Source organism: Chiloscyllium plagiosum, unplaced genomic scaffold (assembly GCF_037043375.1).
Source record: "Chiloscyllium plagiosum isolate Xiang-an unplaced genomic scaffold, Cpla_swu_hap1 HiC_scaffold_8, whole genome shotgun sequence".
Taxonomy (NCBI): Eukaryota; Metazoa; Chordata; class Chondrichthyes; order Orectolobiformes; family Hemiscylliidae; genus Chiloscyllium; species Chiloscyllium plagiosum.
In genome coordinates, this window is record NW_028270146.1 from 47,515,157 (window position 1) to 47,531,524 (window position 16,368).

At 40.0% G+C, this 16,368-nt stretch overlaps 1 protein-coding gene across 4 annotated transcripts in view; it reads right to left on the reverse strand.

The window, feature by feature from the left end:
• cdc42bpb (CDC42 binding protein kinase beta (DMPK-like)) overlaps positions 1–16,368 on the reverse strand; it is a 206,776-nt gene that overhangs the window by 20,442 nt on the left and 169,966 nt on the right. For all 4 annotated transcript variants that reach the window (XM_043697465.2, XM_043697467.2, XM_043697466.2 and 1 more), the window contains 8 exons: positions 12,666–12,740; positions 11,708–11,813; positions 11,297–11,433; positions 10,535–10,674; positions 5,801–5,882; positions 5,052–5,268; positions 4,878–4,940; positions 4,012–4,608 (listed from right to left, as the gene is read on the reverse strand). In XM_043697465.2, coding sequence (XP_043553400.2) covers positions 4,012–4,608; positions 4,878–4,940; positions 5,052–5,268; positions 5,801–5,882; positions 10,535–10,674; positions 11,297–11,433; positions 11,708–11,813; positions 12,666–12,740 — 1,417 coding nt within the window. The remainder of the gene's footprint in view (positions 1–4,011; positions 4,609–4,877; positions 4,941–5,051; positions 5,269–5,800; positions 5,883–10,534; positions 10,675–11,296; positions 11,434–11,707; positions 11,814–12,665; positions 12,741–16,368) is intronic.

Below are 16,368 nucleotides of genomic sequence, written 5' to 3' on the forward strand. Positions count from 1 at the left end.
ACTCAGCATTCTGGGATAGGTCCCATCAGATCCTGGGTACTTGTCCACCTTAACGTTTTTCAAAGCACCAAATATCACCACTTTTTTTATATTGACATGCTCTAGAATATCAACATATCCTTTCCTCAGGAACCATTTTAACTCTCATAACTCTTTATTTGAGTTCTTTCCAGTTATCTTTGTATTGTTTGACAGCTGTCTGTCGTCACCTTCCAAAATCTTATGTATACCTCCTTTTTCTTTTTGACATAGCTCTCAATGTCTCCAGTCATTCAAAGTTTCTGAATCTGGTCATCCTTATCCTTCATTTTCATTGGAACATGCTGATTCTAAACTCTAAATGAGCAGGTCTTTAAAAGATTTCCAACTCGTCAGATATGCATTTATCCTCAAACAGCCACCCCCCAATCTACATTCCTCAGTCCCTGTCAAATATTCTGGTAGTTAGCCTTACCTGAATTTAACATTTCCCCCAGGACTACTCTTATCCTTATCAATAAGAAAGTTAAAACTGAGAGTTATGGTCACTGTTCCCAAATGCTGCTCCACTGAAGTTTTGATCACCTAGCAGGATTCATTCCCAATGCCAAATCTAGTACAGTTCCTTCCTTAGTTGGATTAAGCCCCTAGCACTCAGCAAGTCCCAGTCAACATTTGTTTTTACATTTTCCATTATCTGTTTCTCTACCACCTGCGGGCAGTTGGGAGGCTGTGGTAAATCCAAAATGACCGCACACTCTTCCGATTCCTGAGCTCAACCCATCAAGCCTTGCTGGATGAGCCCTCCATGTTCTTCCTCAGTACAGCTGTGAAAGTCTCCCTTATTAGTAATGCAACTCCCCCACCTGTTTACAACCCTCTCTTATCTTGACTGAAACATCTAAAACCCAGAACGTTAAACTGCAACTCTTGTCACTCTCTGTAATAGCAATAGTTATATGTATAAATCCAAGTTCCAAGTTCATTTGCTTTACCTATCATACTCCTCGTACTAAAACAAATACACCTCAGACCACCAGGCCTCCTGTGAATAGTAACCTCTCCTTGTTTGGTTCTTCTTTTTAATCTCAGCAGCCTTAATCTTGGCTCATCCTCCGTCTTTTTACTTGTTGACCTACTGCTCGATTCCCACCCCCTTCCACACTAGCTTAAACCCTCCTAAGTGGCACTAGCAAACATCTCTGCGAGGATATTGATGCTTCTCCAGTTTGGGTGGAACCTGCCCTATTTGTGCAGATTTCACAAGCTTGGAAAACATGACAATGATGCACCAGCCGATTTAACTGTACCATCTTCCTATTCCTAGCCTCACTAGCATGTGGCACAGGAAGTCATCCTGGGATTACAACACTAAAGGTCCTGCTTTTCAACTTCATACCTAACTCCTGAATTTCCTTTGCAATATCTCATCACTTTTTCTGTCTATGTTAGGAGTCCAAATATGGATCACAACCTCTGGCTGCTCATCCTCCCCCTTCAGAATATCCTGCACCTGCTCAACCATTCATGGTATTCTGTACCCAGTGGCCTTGGACAGGAAATCTCATAGCTACCAATACCTCCGGCTTATAGGGCATCATATATACATTAAGAGGAAGAAGTGAGGACTGCAGATGCTGGAGATCAGAATCAAAATGTGTGGTACTGGAAAAGCACAGCAGGTCAGGCAGCATCTGAGCAATGTTTTGGACATAAGCCCATCATAAAAACATTGCTAACATAAAGGCCTAGATTTTGTAGCAGCAATGTGAACAGAAGTCCCAAAATTCTCAGTCATCTGTTCTCTGAAATCTGATTCACACCACCAGAATCACCACAAATCTATCAAAATGAAGACTTGTGTAACTGCACAAACCTCTCTCTGACAATCAATGGATTCATGGTCATCATTAGACTCTAAATTCCAGATATTTATTGAATTCAAATTCTACCATCTGCTGTAATGGGATTTGAATAGAGGTCCCCAGAACCTCTGGGTTCTGGATTAATATTCCAGCGATAATACCACTAGGCCATTGCCTCCCCCACCTCTTACATTCTCTTGAATTGGGCCATATGATTCCCATATGGATTCCCAAAAGTTCAGTGATAACCCAGTGTCACCCTTCTTGGCATATAGAAAAAGGACTTTCTGGTAATGAGCATAGTAGAAGATGGCTTCAAGATACCACTTTTTACCAGCATGCCTTTAAGTGACATCCTAAAACAGAACTAGAGAGGACAGCTATCCTCCAAATTTCTGGGAACATCATGAGAAAAATCCATGTGGGGCAGTCAAACTAACTGGTTAAAAAAAAAATCACAGACTAGAATTAGAAGTTAAATCTAGAACCAGAATATTGTCCAACAAATCTGCACAAGTTTACTAGTAACAATTGTGTGGTTATAGTTTAATATTTTTGCTTGTTTGTAAGAAGGGATCCAAAGTTTATTCTTATTGTTCGGTTGCTGTGAAATAAAGTGGCTCAAAAATGCATACCTGCCTTGACTCTCTAAATTGATTTTAATTTATCTGCAGTTTAAGTGCATACAAATCCTGAACAGATCAAATGGGCCTATTCTTAAACATCAAAGCTGCATTATCTTATAATTAGATAGCAGTCCAGGTATAGTCATAATAAAGGTTTGGCATTGCTGAATCTGAGAGAATGTCTCGTTTGAGCCTTTCAAAGAAAAGGTTTAAGAGTTTGAAAGGTAGCCATCCTTTTTTGATATCCTTTCTGGTTTGCCTCTTATTTTAACAGAGAATGCTGAGGGTATCATGGGAAAATTCTGGTAGTGAAGAAACTAGGCCGGGTGCACAACAGTCTATCGTAATTACAGAACAGGTCAAAACTTGTATAAAAAAAACTTTAAGTGAGCTATTGAAGGGCAAACCCATGCTTGTTCCAGCTAATATTCAGAGGAGAAAGTATCTTCAATAATTTAGTGGGTGAATGCATCCTTGGTGTATTCTGACTCACGAAGATTGTGTAAACTTAAGCTTCATTTTTGGTCAAAATGAACTCACCTCAGTCAGTATGGTAACAGGGCTAAAATGAACTTCGTAGCTACCTTTTCTCCTGCTAAAGGACCAGAACAATGGGTGATGATAGCCACAATTTCTACTATATTCATTATCCAGTGACCTCAGTTAATAAATGTAAATGTGAAATTTTGAGGAGGACAGAATAAAACAGAACTACTAATCCACTATCCTGATTCTGAACTATATTGCTGGTGCTCCATTGTTATTGGAACAAAACCCTGAAAGAACACCTTCACAACAGTGTGGGTATAGCAACAACACATCAACTACAGTGGCTCAGGAAAGTGGCCTACGACCACGCTCTTGAGGGAAATTAGGAATGGACAATAAATGCTGATCCTGCCAACGGTGTCATTGCCCATAAATGAATAAATAAAAGTAAAAACAGCTAAGTACTATAGCATTATTCTAACAACGTAGAACAAATGTATACTCCAAAGATAGATCGATAGACAGAAAGCAGAAACAGTAATGTGCATAATTGCACATTTAACTTTGTATGCCCAGATATAATTTTAAAATGTATGCTAGTCTGTAAGCTGTGATAAGAATTCTTCCTTGATTATAGCTCTCATTATTTAACGCTTGTATAAGTATTCCATTTCAAATAATTATTCAGATAGCTGAAAGACCGGATTCGGTTTTGTGTTGCAATAGACCACATATTAAATATTCATTGCTTCAGCGCAAAATATTTTGTGTGGCATTTGAAAATACCACACATCTTGAATAAGACGACATTTAAAAATATAAAACGTAAACTTCTTGAAATATAAATTTCAAAAATGGCAATTAATTGAACACTCAAATGTAAAATCGAAGAATGTGCAAGTATTTAGGAGCACTTTTGCAAATATTATAGTAAAATTTTTAAAAGCTTAGAATTGACATGTGAACTCTAAAGGAACAAAGGATTTGGATCAACAGAAAAACGCAAGTAAAACATAACTGCAGCTGATGCACAAAGCAGAAACTGTACATACCGCAAGCAACAGGAACTGCAGGCCACATCAGCTCTTGCATTCGTGACCTTCTCCCTTGCAAGTCCACATATACACCAACATGGCTAAAGCAGAGCAAATACTCTTTATTGCTAAGCTGCATAGCACAAAGAGCATCAAAAGGTTGGTGTGAGAGAAATGCAAGCGATGAGTCCATTGGGTTGACGAGATTAATGGAAGGTCCATCTCCCTGGACATTAAGCAGTGAAAATCCAGAAGGGTAGCCAACGCAAACCTTTTCTTCAAAGACTGCCATCCATTGCACATTCCCTAGGGCCTGAATTTCATTGACTTTCTTGTAATAAGGTTTAGTTCGGCTAATTTCATAGCATAGGATTTGCCGTTTCACTGCCACAAAAAGAGCACTCACGATACCCTGCCGCAAGGATCCTGAAACCATGGTCTGGCAGCCTTTTGTTTCAGTGAGTTTAATATCAAAGGTGGTCTCAGGTCCATCAAAAGCAGCCCATGGATAAAAATGAACGTGTCGGTTTCGGCCACAAATAAGGACGATGAGACTTTCTTTGGGAATGAGCTCAATCTGGTAGACTTTTTTACAGTCAGCTGCTCGAACAATCACTGCAATCAGAGAAGATATTTTAAACACAAACTTTCCTCCACTGAAATCTAAAGAAATGTAATTAAGGTACATTTTTGACCACCTAAGTCTTCAACACATTCCACATTTTGTAAACTTGGCTCAATTTACTCAAAAATAATTTTTACTCTTATTTTGTTTTACAGACATAGACATTTTTAAAAAGTATAATTACAGTTCAGTTGCAGTTAGTGAATGAAACATTCCTGAAAATCCAAATTAAAACAAGTAATGATATTTAGTAGCTTACTATCTCGTGTTAGCTCGACTGCATACAGTCCTTCCTCTGTACCCAGAGCTATACGCTCACGATCTATTAAAATTACAAAAATTGAGATTTTATTTTATAGTAGTAAACAGGAAAGATTAGCATGAAAATTTATATTCCCTTCATTCAAGAAAAAAAACCATCAACTAGTCTTACCAATAACAGCAGCAGATAAACTTGTTTTAATAAAAGGCAGTGTACTATCATATGCTTCTTGTGGAATATATACAACTCTATTTCTCAGTTTATTTTTTTGTAGGATATTCTGCAATCCTTCTAGGATTCCAACCCATTTTCTTTTCTCACTTTCACTTTCTGTCAGGATTAGTAATGAGCAGGTCTTTGATGGTGAGGAGAGCAGCAAAGTTGTCACCTGCAGAATAAAAGTTAACATAACTGTATGTGTGATAATTGTATAAATGAGGTTACTATTATTTTTGAACACAAAGTAAATCAGGATGATTCTGTATTCACCCACAATACAAAATATCGCCTTATCATTCATGGCTTTTAATAGTTCCTATAATATTCTTTTAACATTGGAACAATGCGCCAATAAGCTTTGTCAAAAAGCTCCTTAACGGTTGTTAAAGAATGGTGTCTCATTTTGATCTTGAAACAGAATTCCAGCAATACAACAGGACAAAAATCACACTGACTAACTCAACAACATACTTCAGACATTTCTGATTGAGCTTGCCAGTTTAGGGATAATACACACTATGTCACCAATCACTTCCTATAAGAATCTCAGAGATGGCATGTGAAAGAGATTTTCATCCCTAAAGCCTGGGTTGGATTTGAGCCCAAATTCCATTGCTCCACATTTCCATATGGACAATGGCAGGAAAGATAATCAAAAACATGAATAACTAAAAGTAAATTATCGTGAGGTTGATACTAACCTTGAAAATACATGGAATATCTTTCCGGGTAGCATGAATGACATCAGATGCAAACACTGAACTCACAGAAAAGGCTTCATCTCTGCAAATAAAAAAAGTTTAACAATGATAATCACATCATTATGAATAAAACAAAATCAAATCTAAATAAACAGGATGTCAGCATCATTGGTTAGGCAAGCATTTATTGCCCAATTCTAATTGATCTGAAGAATGTAGAAGCTGCATTCTTGAACCACAGCTGCCTTTGGGGTGCAGAATCACTCATAGTACTTTTAGAAAGTGAATTCCAGGATTTGACCCAGCAACAGTGGAGAAAAAAAATGATACAGTTCCAAGTCTGGATGCTGAATAACTTACAGGTCATGGTGTTCTCATGTACTTGTGTTCTTGTCCTAGGTAGTAGAGATTTAGATTTGGAAGGTAGTATTGAAAAAGGCTTTGTACTGCATCTTGCAGATGGTACACATTGGAAGGTATATAACAAGGTAAGTGAAGTGAACAGTAATCAATCACACTCCTAAATTATGCTTTGTCAATAGTGGACAAGTGTTTGGATGACTGATGGGGAGCTATTTGCCACAGAATTCCTAGCTTCTGACCTGCTCTTGTATTAACATCATTGGGGAATGATCCAGTCAGTTTCCAGACAATGGTAACTGTCAGGGTGCTGACAGTTGAGGATTCAGTGATGATATTACAATTGAATATCAGCAGTTGATGGTTGAACTCTCATGTTGGAGATGGTCACTGCCTGGTTCCTTATCTGATGTGAATAATCATATCAAGGAAAGCTTAAAGAAAAGCTCAGAAAAAGGGTGCCCCTTTTGTAAATTTTATCAGCTATCCCAACCTCTGCTATTTAGCTCAATCAGAATGAGCACTGGCTACTTACTAGGCCCTCAACAAACAGCATATACAATGGTTGGATGTAGTGCAGCTGAGAAATAAACTGATTTTATGGATAATCTTTGGAAGCTGCATGACTGCCCTCATTCTTAGTTGTAAAATACTTGAAAGCTATTCTCAAATTTATAAAGCTGCATCTAATTTTCTGATTCAGAAAAAGATTAAATAAAAGACCACAGGACTCTCAATCACCCACTATTACTTTGGTGGAAGAATTGTGAAAATCCTAAAAAACAGATGCGTTTTGGGAAAGAATTTAAACTGAAAGATCTGTGGATGCTGTAAATCAGAAAGAAAACAAATTGCTGGAATAGCTCAGCAGGTTAGGCAGCATCTGTGAAGAGAAATCAGAGTTAATGCTTCAGGTCTGGGACCTTTCCTCAGAACGTTAACTTTGATTTCACAGATGCTGTTTGACCTGCTGAGCTTTTCCAGCAATTTCTGATTTTGATGGGAAGGAACTTGTTTGATGAAATAATTTACATAACGAATTTGTCAAAACTATTCAAGATAAAAGAAACAGAGAAACTTATTTACAGATATTTATTAATTTAGATTGCACACGCACGATTAAATTCATAGAATGCAGTGGGGAATGCAAATGAAGGCTAATGAGGGTATTCCTGTATACCACATTAAGTTTGAGATGAGACTGATTAAGACATTTGTAAATAATTTGTTGCAGTGACCTCAATGAAGTCAGTCTTGTGAAAAACACAACTAAATGCCAGGAGCCCACACCTAGACTGACAATAGTAAATTCCAAGAGCAGTAGTTGATCATCCCCAGGCAAGAACTGCTCAATAGGGATTGCAATGATCAGAGGTCAGATCTATAGCTTTGTGTATTGACAGCAATACTCCAAGGTAGAGGTCAGGCACAGAGGCAGAGAACTCTATTGACATTCGGCATTGACAACTGAGATACTTAATAGTTAATGACTTACAACAAGACACTAACAGTACGTAATATGTTTTGTTATTTTCTAGCTAATGAGAAGTGCTTCAGCATAGATTAAATTTCCTATAAACTTTATTGTCTATATATATTATAGGCAAAATAGATAATTTTTGTTTCGTATACAATTCGCCCATTCAGCTTAGAATATTCCTCAAATAATGCAGAACCAATGACAGAAACAGATCGCTCATGTGAGATCTCAATATTCAATTTACACAATGAGGACTTCATGGTCAGGACATGAGAGTCACATTATAATATGTTTAGGTATTGAACAATGAAGGCAAGGGATTTGACGAATGCCTACAGAATGCTTACTAATGCAAAATCTAAAACTGGTGCTGATCTAAAGATTTTGGCATTTAGTTTGTAAGCAATGGAAAGCTACAACTGCCGAGTCATTTTTGGATTCTTCCAATTAAAAAAAGCCATAGTAAACCTTAATGGTAGGTTACATAACTATTAGGAGAAAGTGAGGACTGCAGATGCTGGAGATCAGAGATGAAAATGTGTTGCTATAAAAGCGCAGCAGGTCAGGCAGCATCCAAGGAGCAGGAGAATCGACGTTTCGGGCATGAGCCCTTCTTCAGGAATGAGGAAAGTGTGCCAAGCAGGCTAAGATAAAAGGTAGGGAGGAGGGACTTGGGGGAGGGGTGTTGGAAATGCGATAGGTGGAAGGAGGTTAAGGTGCGGGTGATAAGGTGAGGGTGATAGGCCGGAGTGGGGGTGGGGGCAGAGAGGTCAGGAAGAAGATTGCAGATTAGGAAGGTGGTGCTGAGTTTGAGGGTTGGGACTGAGACAAGGTGGGGGGAGAGGAAATGAGGAAACTGGAGAAGTCTGAGGGTTGTGGTTGGAGGGTTCCTAGGCGGAAGATGAGGTGCTCTTCCTCCAGCCGTTGTATTGCCATGGTCTGGCGATGGAGGAGTCCAAGGATCTGCATGACCTTGGTGGAGTGGGAGGGGGAGTTGAAGTGTTGAGCTACGGGGTGGTTGGGTTGGTTAGTCTGGGTGTCCCAGAGGTGTTCTCTGAAATGTTCCGCAAGTAGGCGGCCTGCCTCCCCAATATAGAGGAGGCCACATCGGGTACAGCGGATGTAGTAAATGATGTGTGTGGAGGTGCAGGTGAATTTGTGGGGGCTATGGAAGGATCCCTTGGGGCCTTGGAGGGAAGTAAGGGGGGGGGGGGGGGGGGTGGAGAAGGTGTGGGCGCAAGCTTTGCATGTCTTGCGGTTGCAGGGGAAGGTGCCGGGAGTGGAGGTTGGGTTGGTGGGGGGTGTAGATCTGACGAGGGAGTCATGGAGGGAGTGGCCTTTTCGGAACGCTGATAGGGGAGGGGAGGGAAATATATCCCTGGTGGTAGGGTCCGTTTGGAGGTGGTGGAAATCACGACGGATGATACGATGTATATGGAGGTTAGTGGGGTGGTAGGTGAGGACCTGTCCTGGTGGCGATTGGAGGGGCGGGGAAGCGGGAAGTGGAGGAGATGCAGTGGAGAGCATCTTCGACCACGTCTGGGGGGAAATTGCAGTCTTTAAAGAAAGAGGCCATCTGGGTTGTTCGGTATTGGAACTGGTCCTCCTGGGAGTAGATGCGGCGGAGACGCAATTCCTTCATCTCTGCTGCATCTGCTCCCAGGAGGACCAGTTCCAATACCGAACAACCCAGATGGCCTCTTTCTTCAAAGACTGCAATTTCCCCCCCAGACGTGGTCGACGATGCTCTCCACTGCATCTCCTCCACTTCCCGCTCTGCCCTTGAGCCCCGCCCCTCCACTCGCCACCAGGACAGAACCCCACTGGTCCTCGCCTACCACCCCACCAACCTCCAGATACTTCGTATCATCCATCGTCATTTCCGCCACCTCCAAACGGACCCCACCACCAGGGATATATTTTCCTCCCCTCCCCTATCAGCGTTCCGAAAAGACCATTCCCTCCGCGACTCCCTCGTCAGGTCCACACCCTCACCAACCCAACCTCCACTCCCGGCACCTTCCCCTGCAACCGGAGAAAATGCAAAACTTGCGCCCACACCTCCCCCCTTACTTCCCTCCAAGGCCCCAAGGGATCCTTCCATATCCTCCATAAATTCACTTGCACCTCCACACACATCATTTACTGCATCCGCTGCACCCGATGTGGCCTCCTCTATATTGGGGAGGCAGTCCGCCAACTTTCGGAACGTTTCAGAGAACACCTCTGGGACACCCGGACCAACCAACCCAACCACCCTGTGGCTCAACACTTCAACTCCCCCTCCCACTCCACCAAGGACATGCAGGTCCTTGGACGACTCCATCGCCAGACCATAGCAACACGACGGTTGGAGGAAGAGCACCTCATCTTCCGCCTAGGAACCCTCCAACCACAAGGGATGAACTCAGACTTCTCCAGTTTCCTAATTTCCCCTTCCCCCACCTTGTCTCAGTCCCAACCCTCAAACTCAGTACCACCTTCCTAACCTGCAATCTTCTTCCTGACCTCTCTGCCCCCACCCCCACTCCGGCCTATCACCCTCACCTTGACCTCCTTCCACCTATCGCATTTCCAACGCCCCTCCCTCAAGTCCCCCCTCCCTACCTTTTATCTTAGCCTGCTGGACACACTTTCCTCATTCCTGAAGAAGGGCTCATGCTCGAAACGTCGATTCTCCTGCCCCTTGGATGCTGCCTGACCTGCTGCGCTTTTCCAGCAACACATTTTCAGCTACATAACTATTAAGCAACCACACACAAATTACTGCTTTGATAATACTTGAATGCAGCTTACATAGAATTTCTTTTGATCAAATGAAGGGAGGAATTAAAATACTAATATTATGCATTTTATCAATTATTTAACTATTTGCACTAAATCTGAAAACTTACCTCAAATCCAGTACCAGGCTAGCAACAACTCCAGGCTGCATAGATTTGCCTTCAGCTACATCATATAGAAAAAGCTTACAATCACAAACCACCGCATATGCTCGTTGCCAGCCTTTCTTCACTCCTGTGGGTTTGGGAACCTTGAGAAAACAAATAAAATTAATAAGTAAATGGAACTGAAGATTGTTTAGTCATCATCAAATTTCAATAACCCTGGCACAAGGCCCTTTCTCAATTTTACTTTTTACACAATTAAGTGTGCTTCCTAATGCTGTTTTTTTTATTTTTCTTTTCTTTCTGCTCTACTATTCAGGTTCAAAAAGCTGCATTTTTCAAAATACTCAATATTACTGTTCCAGAATGAATTTGTCCCAAACCACTTCAATATCAGATCAAACCAGAATAGTTACAGTGGGGATTGCAACACTGATTGGTTTTCTTTCACACCAGTAGTCAAGTATATGATGGAAACTATGATATAATGGTTGAATAATGTATAATATTTGAATTTTTACCTGCAGACGACTAGGAGCTAGCAGCACTGCATGTATAGTGCATGTACAATTTACAGAGTAAATTAAGATGGATCATCTCTTCAAATTGGCAACAATATATAAACAGTGCAATAACTATCTATTTAAACTCTTGCCACTTTCAGTGCATTAATGTGCTAAAACTAAACATACACTAAACAAGCATGTGTAACAATCTGTGGAACAGTGGTCATAAATTTAACATTTTATCCAAAGATTATTTCAATACCTTTACGTAGCCTTTGTAAGCTGTGCCAATACCCCTCTGAACATCAATTCCAAGTGGCCTCTTTGCTTGCTCAGATGGAAGAGGGCAGACTTGGGGGGCACTGTCTTTGCACAAGACATGGCATATAAACGAGCATACTACGGAATAAGAAAAATTATTTTGATGGAGACATAATAACAAACACATTAGATTTTAGTGAAACACTAATAACATTTCAAATCTAAACTGATATTTAGATATTGTAAAATAACTGCACAATTTTCCACAGAACTATTTTACTAACATTTTGTTGCCATTAAAAACACAGGTGCAAAATTAATTTTACAACTTTACATAGTTTTACCTCATATCAAACATTGAATTCCAAGAATGTCAAAGTATTAGAATAGATAATATTGATGTATCACTCACCATCGCAGGCATATCCCTGTCGTACTAAACCCACCATGAGAGATGTACAATGGCTACACTGTGTAGGGCTTGAGAAATTTCTGATACTGACCTGATGGGCTTTAGGCTGAGGAATTCAAGAGAAAAGTACAAAGGGGGACATGATAAGCTGACATAGCTGTTCTTTATAATAAAAACACACTTTACTTTTTTTTTTATTATTCATTCACAGAATGGAGGGCTGCTAGCTATGCCAGCATTTACTGTCCATCCCTAATTGCCTAAAGCGCAATTAAGAATCAACCACACTGCTGTGGGTCAGAATCAGATCTTTATTGAAGTAGCTCTTATGGTATAGTGCTAGTGTGGCACCTGAGTTCAAGTTCTACCTACTCCAGAAGTGTGTAATAACATTGAACATGCATCTTTATGTGAAATTATTCAATTAAATAGTTGAATTTTCAGGTTGAGTTGGTGCTCCACGATCAAGTTCCTTTCTGGGACTTGGAAGGCCAAAAGAAGGTACACTCAATGTGATCAAACAAGTTGAAGATGAATTTACAAATCCTTTCAACCAAGTCAATGGTGGATAGCAAGAATGGGACACACATTTGGTCATCCATGTGATGTAAAATAATTGGATAATTACCATCACTATCTAGAGCTCCAGGCTACAATGTACATGTGCAATGTGTGTTGTCACAATAACTTCAACTCCGTGGGGTTGAAGGGGCAGTTGGCTTAATAGCAACTTGGAACAGATTGGTGCCTAACTGGGTTCAATTCTCATTCAGACTAGGTGGATTTGGCACCTGCCTCCTTGACCATGTTGGAGGTTGTGGTTTAAACCTGCATTTGGGCAGAGATCTTGAGAACTGAATCTTCACTTAAATTTCATCAATATGAACAAATGGGAAATCAATATTGGACTTCTAAATGAACACCTTTACTAACAACTATAAAAATAAACAAAGTATACCTTAGGCAAAGGCGTTGGCTGTACAAATATAGGAGATGTAGCAGCAGGAGCTGTTTGCTGGGGTGTTAGTGGCTCCTGAAATTTATAAAACATCACAAACAATGAGTTTACTACAAGCATTTTCATTTCGTCACAAATAATAGAACAAAATCAACTTTTGAGGGGTGATACATTTTTATTGCTAGTCAAATAATGCAAGAGTCTGCATATTATGACCTTATCCTTCCAATGGAAAGTTAGATATGATATCACAAAGTCAGTTCAGGTAGCTTTGAAAATTGCATTTTTGAAGCTGTTAGCCACAGCACATTATAGTACTTATACATAGTGCCAAGGCAATGGAATGTTTAATTCTCAAAGACACTAGAGGAACAACAAAGTCCAATTAATTAGCCTATTTCAATATTCAAATACTCTATTTCTATCCATAATATCAAATGATGTCAGGTTTTAATAAAGGGCAAATTAAAATTTTCATTTGTTACAACAATAACTATTCAATCTCTCTGCTACATGTTACTTAAGTCTTCTAGTAAAAAAAAAAAATCGCATGCCAAAAATGCCTCGACTAGCAATTCATCAAAGACCGTAATTAATGTGAAGTTATTACTCCCACATTGAGCTCTCATCCTGCCTGTTGGTTTCCAGAGATCTTCTAGTGTTAGACAACCTTCTTATAATGGTCACATATCCAAATTTCATGTAGAAACATTCAATAATTCTACTAATATATTAAAAATCTTATGTTTATAATTGTAGTTAATTTTCCAATCAAATTCTGAAGTCCATAATTATAATGAAACTTATTCACGCTGCATTACTTTTACCTACCAGGGGATGCACTGCACGCACAATGAAAACATGACAAGTTTACAATTATAATTCAATCTCATGACTTGAAGAATGGGTAAGGTTGAGGAGGGTCTAGTGGCCTAGAATCTAGAGGAAATAAAAATGCCCTTGACAGTAAGGGCACAGATTGCACCACATCAATTGGTTTCCTTTCCACCATGCTTCAACTACAATCATAACTTCACAGGTTTAGCCGGTAGGAACACTGTCTTGTGTAGAAACATGCTATTTGGTTTAGTTTGATTCCCCAACTGTGATAAGTTAGCCAGTTGGCATTTGGGGTGTCGTGTAGTCAGAAAAGGACAAATACTAACAGGTCCCGTTTACTTCTTGATTATCTTTGACGTATTTATGCTGTTATGTGGGAAGAATCAGAGCACGGAATCATACCTGTTGGTCCAAGCTGTCCATGTCAAGTTTCCCAAACTAAACTAGTCTCACTTGCTTGCATTTGGCCCATGTCCCTCTAAAACTTTTCTATTCATATACCTATCCAAATGTCTTTTACATGTTGCAACTGTATCCTCATTTGCAATTTCTTCTGACAGTTCATTCCACGTATGAACCAACCTGCGAGAAGAAGTTTCCCTGCAGATCCCTTTTAAATCTTTTTTCTCTCACCTTAAAAGTATGCCCTCTAGTTTTGAACTCCCCCTGTCCAGGGGAAAGACACTTGCTATTCACCTTGTTAATGCCCCTCATGATTTTATAATCTTCTCAGGTCACTCCTCCAGTGAAAAAGGTCCCAGCCTATCCAGCTTTTCCTTAGAAGGATGAAGTCTAAATACAATTTTCTCCATGTTAAGAGTCTGCCAATCAATAGCATAAATGATAAATAAGTGAAACTCCACAGAAGGGAGAAAGTGAGGGGTGCAGATACTGGGGATCAGAGTCTAAGAATGTGGTGCTGGAAAAGCACAGCCAGTCAGGCAGCATCTGAGGGGCAGGAAAATCAACGTTTCAAGCATAAGATGAAGAAGAGCTTATGCTTGAAACGTCGATTCTCCTGCTCCTCGGATGTTGCCTGACCAGCTGTGCTTTTCCAGCACCACACTCTGACTCGAAACTCCACATAAGGCAACTCAGGACAGAGGGGAAAAAGAAACATAAAAATTGGGGTGAGGAAACGAATAAGAAATTTTGTTGGGGAAATACTATGCTTAATCTATTGGCTTAATAGAATGTAGAAAGTAAAACTCTGACAAAAAGGGTTTCTATTATTTTGCTGAAGAGAGAGGTAAGTTACTGAAGCTTCTTACCCTGCACTCACCAGTACAAAATGCATCTGTATTTATTGAACTTACTAACCTACCAACTCATACAGTCAAGTTCAATTCCAATGTCACCAAAACTATGTTGCTATGAAATCCACCTAGAGGTGTGAACATTTCCATAAGTTTCCATGAAAAACGTGTATTTGAGCCCTAACCTCCTACCCCGTGAAAATTTCCAATACATACTCAAAAGGATGCCAATCTTTGGATCTACACCTGCATGTAGTTATTTGTTTACAGATGTTAATATGATCCATCCTGCACTCAAATGCACTTTTGAGATGCAGCAGTCTAATGTACGCCCTTTCAACATGTTAGTTGAGGATCCACTAATGATGACTCCAACATTGACTCGTACAAATTGACTACTTTTTGAATATTGCATGCAATTCTGGTCTCCCTCCTATTGGAATGATGTTGTGAAACTTGAAAGGGTGCAGAAAAGATTTACAAGGATGTTGCCAGGGTTGGAGGATTTGAGGATTTTAGGGAGAGGCTGAATAAGCTCTGGCTGTTTTCCCTGGAATGTGAGAAGTTGAGGGGTAACCTCAGAGGTTTATAAAATCATGAGGAGCATGGGTAGGATAAATAGACAAGATCTTTTCCCTGGGGTGTGGAAGTCCTGAAGAAGAGGGCATAGGTTTAGTGCGAGAGGGGAAAAAATGTAAGGGTCCTAAGGAGGACCTGTTTCACGCAGAGGGTGTGTGGGTATAGAATGAGCTGCCAGAGGAAGTGATGGAAGCTGGTACAATTATAGCATTTAAAAGGCATGTGGATGGGTATATGAAAAGGAAGAGCTTAGAGGGATTTGGGCAAAATGCTGGCAAATGGGACTAGATTAGGTTAGGATACCATTGGTATGGACGAGTTGAATCGAAGGGTCTGTTTCTGTGCTGTACATATCTATGACTGTATGACCATTAACTAGTCAGAAACAAAGTGCATCAAAGCCATTCTGCAGGACAATGGCCGAACTACTTTGATCACTGTTTAATACATATTATGCAAACTTCAAATGGGTCAATATTTGCAACTTTTGAACTTCAAAAGTGGTCAATTTAACTCAAATTACACATGAATCTTTAAAGTACCAGAGAGTTTGAACAAGTTAAGCATACCATTTCACATTATTTCTCAAGATGGAAGTGGTAGTTTTGACTAATACATTGGTGCCATCAATCCAAAAACACACACTGCCTACCACACTACTGAGCAACACAGTGTATGAATTTCAGTACCAGTGTGGTGTCAAAAATATAAGTGGTCTGAAGCAATAATAGCCGATCAAATCATCAATGCATTTTCTCAGTTGGTCAGAATTGTCAATACTATGGACCATACTCAAGTCAGCCCAAAAGCTTACAAAATCCAAAGCAAAACCTTTACTGTTAAGCGTGATTCTGCAATTGGGTATCACTTGCTGAATGATCCTGAGTGCAGTAATAACTAACTTATAAATAATGTTTGATAATCAGTTGTGCTTATATCATAACCAAAATGTGTGGTGCTGGAAAAGCACAGCCAGTCAGGCAGGATCCCAGGAGCAGGAGAGTTGACGTTTAAAGCTAAACTTTTCA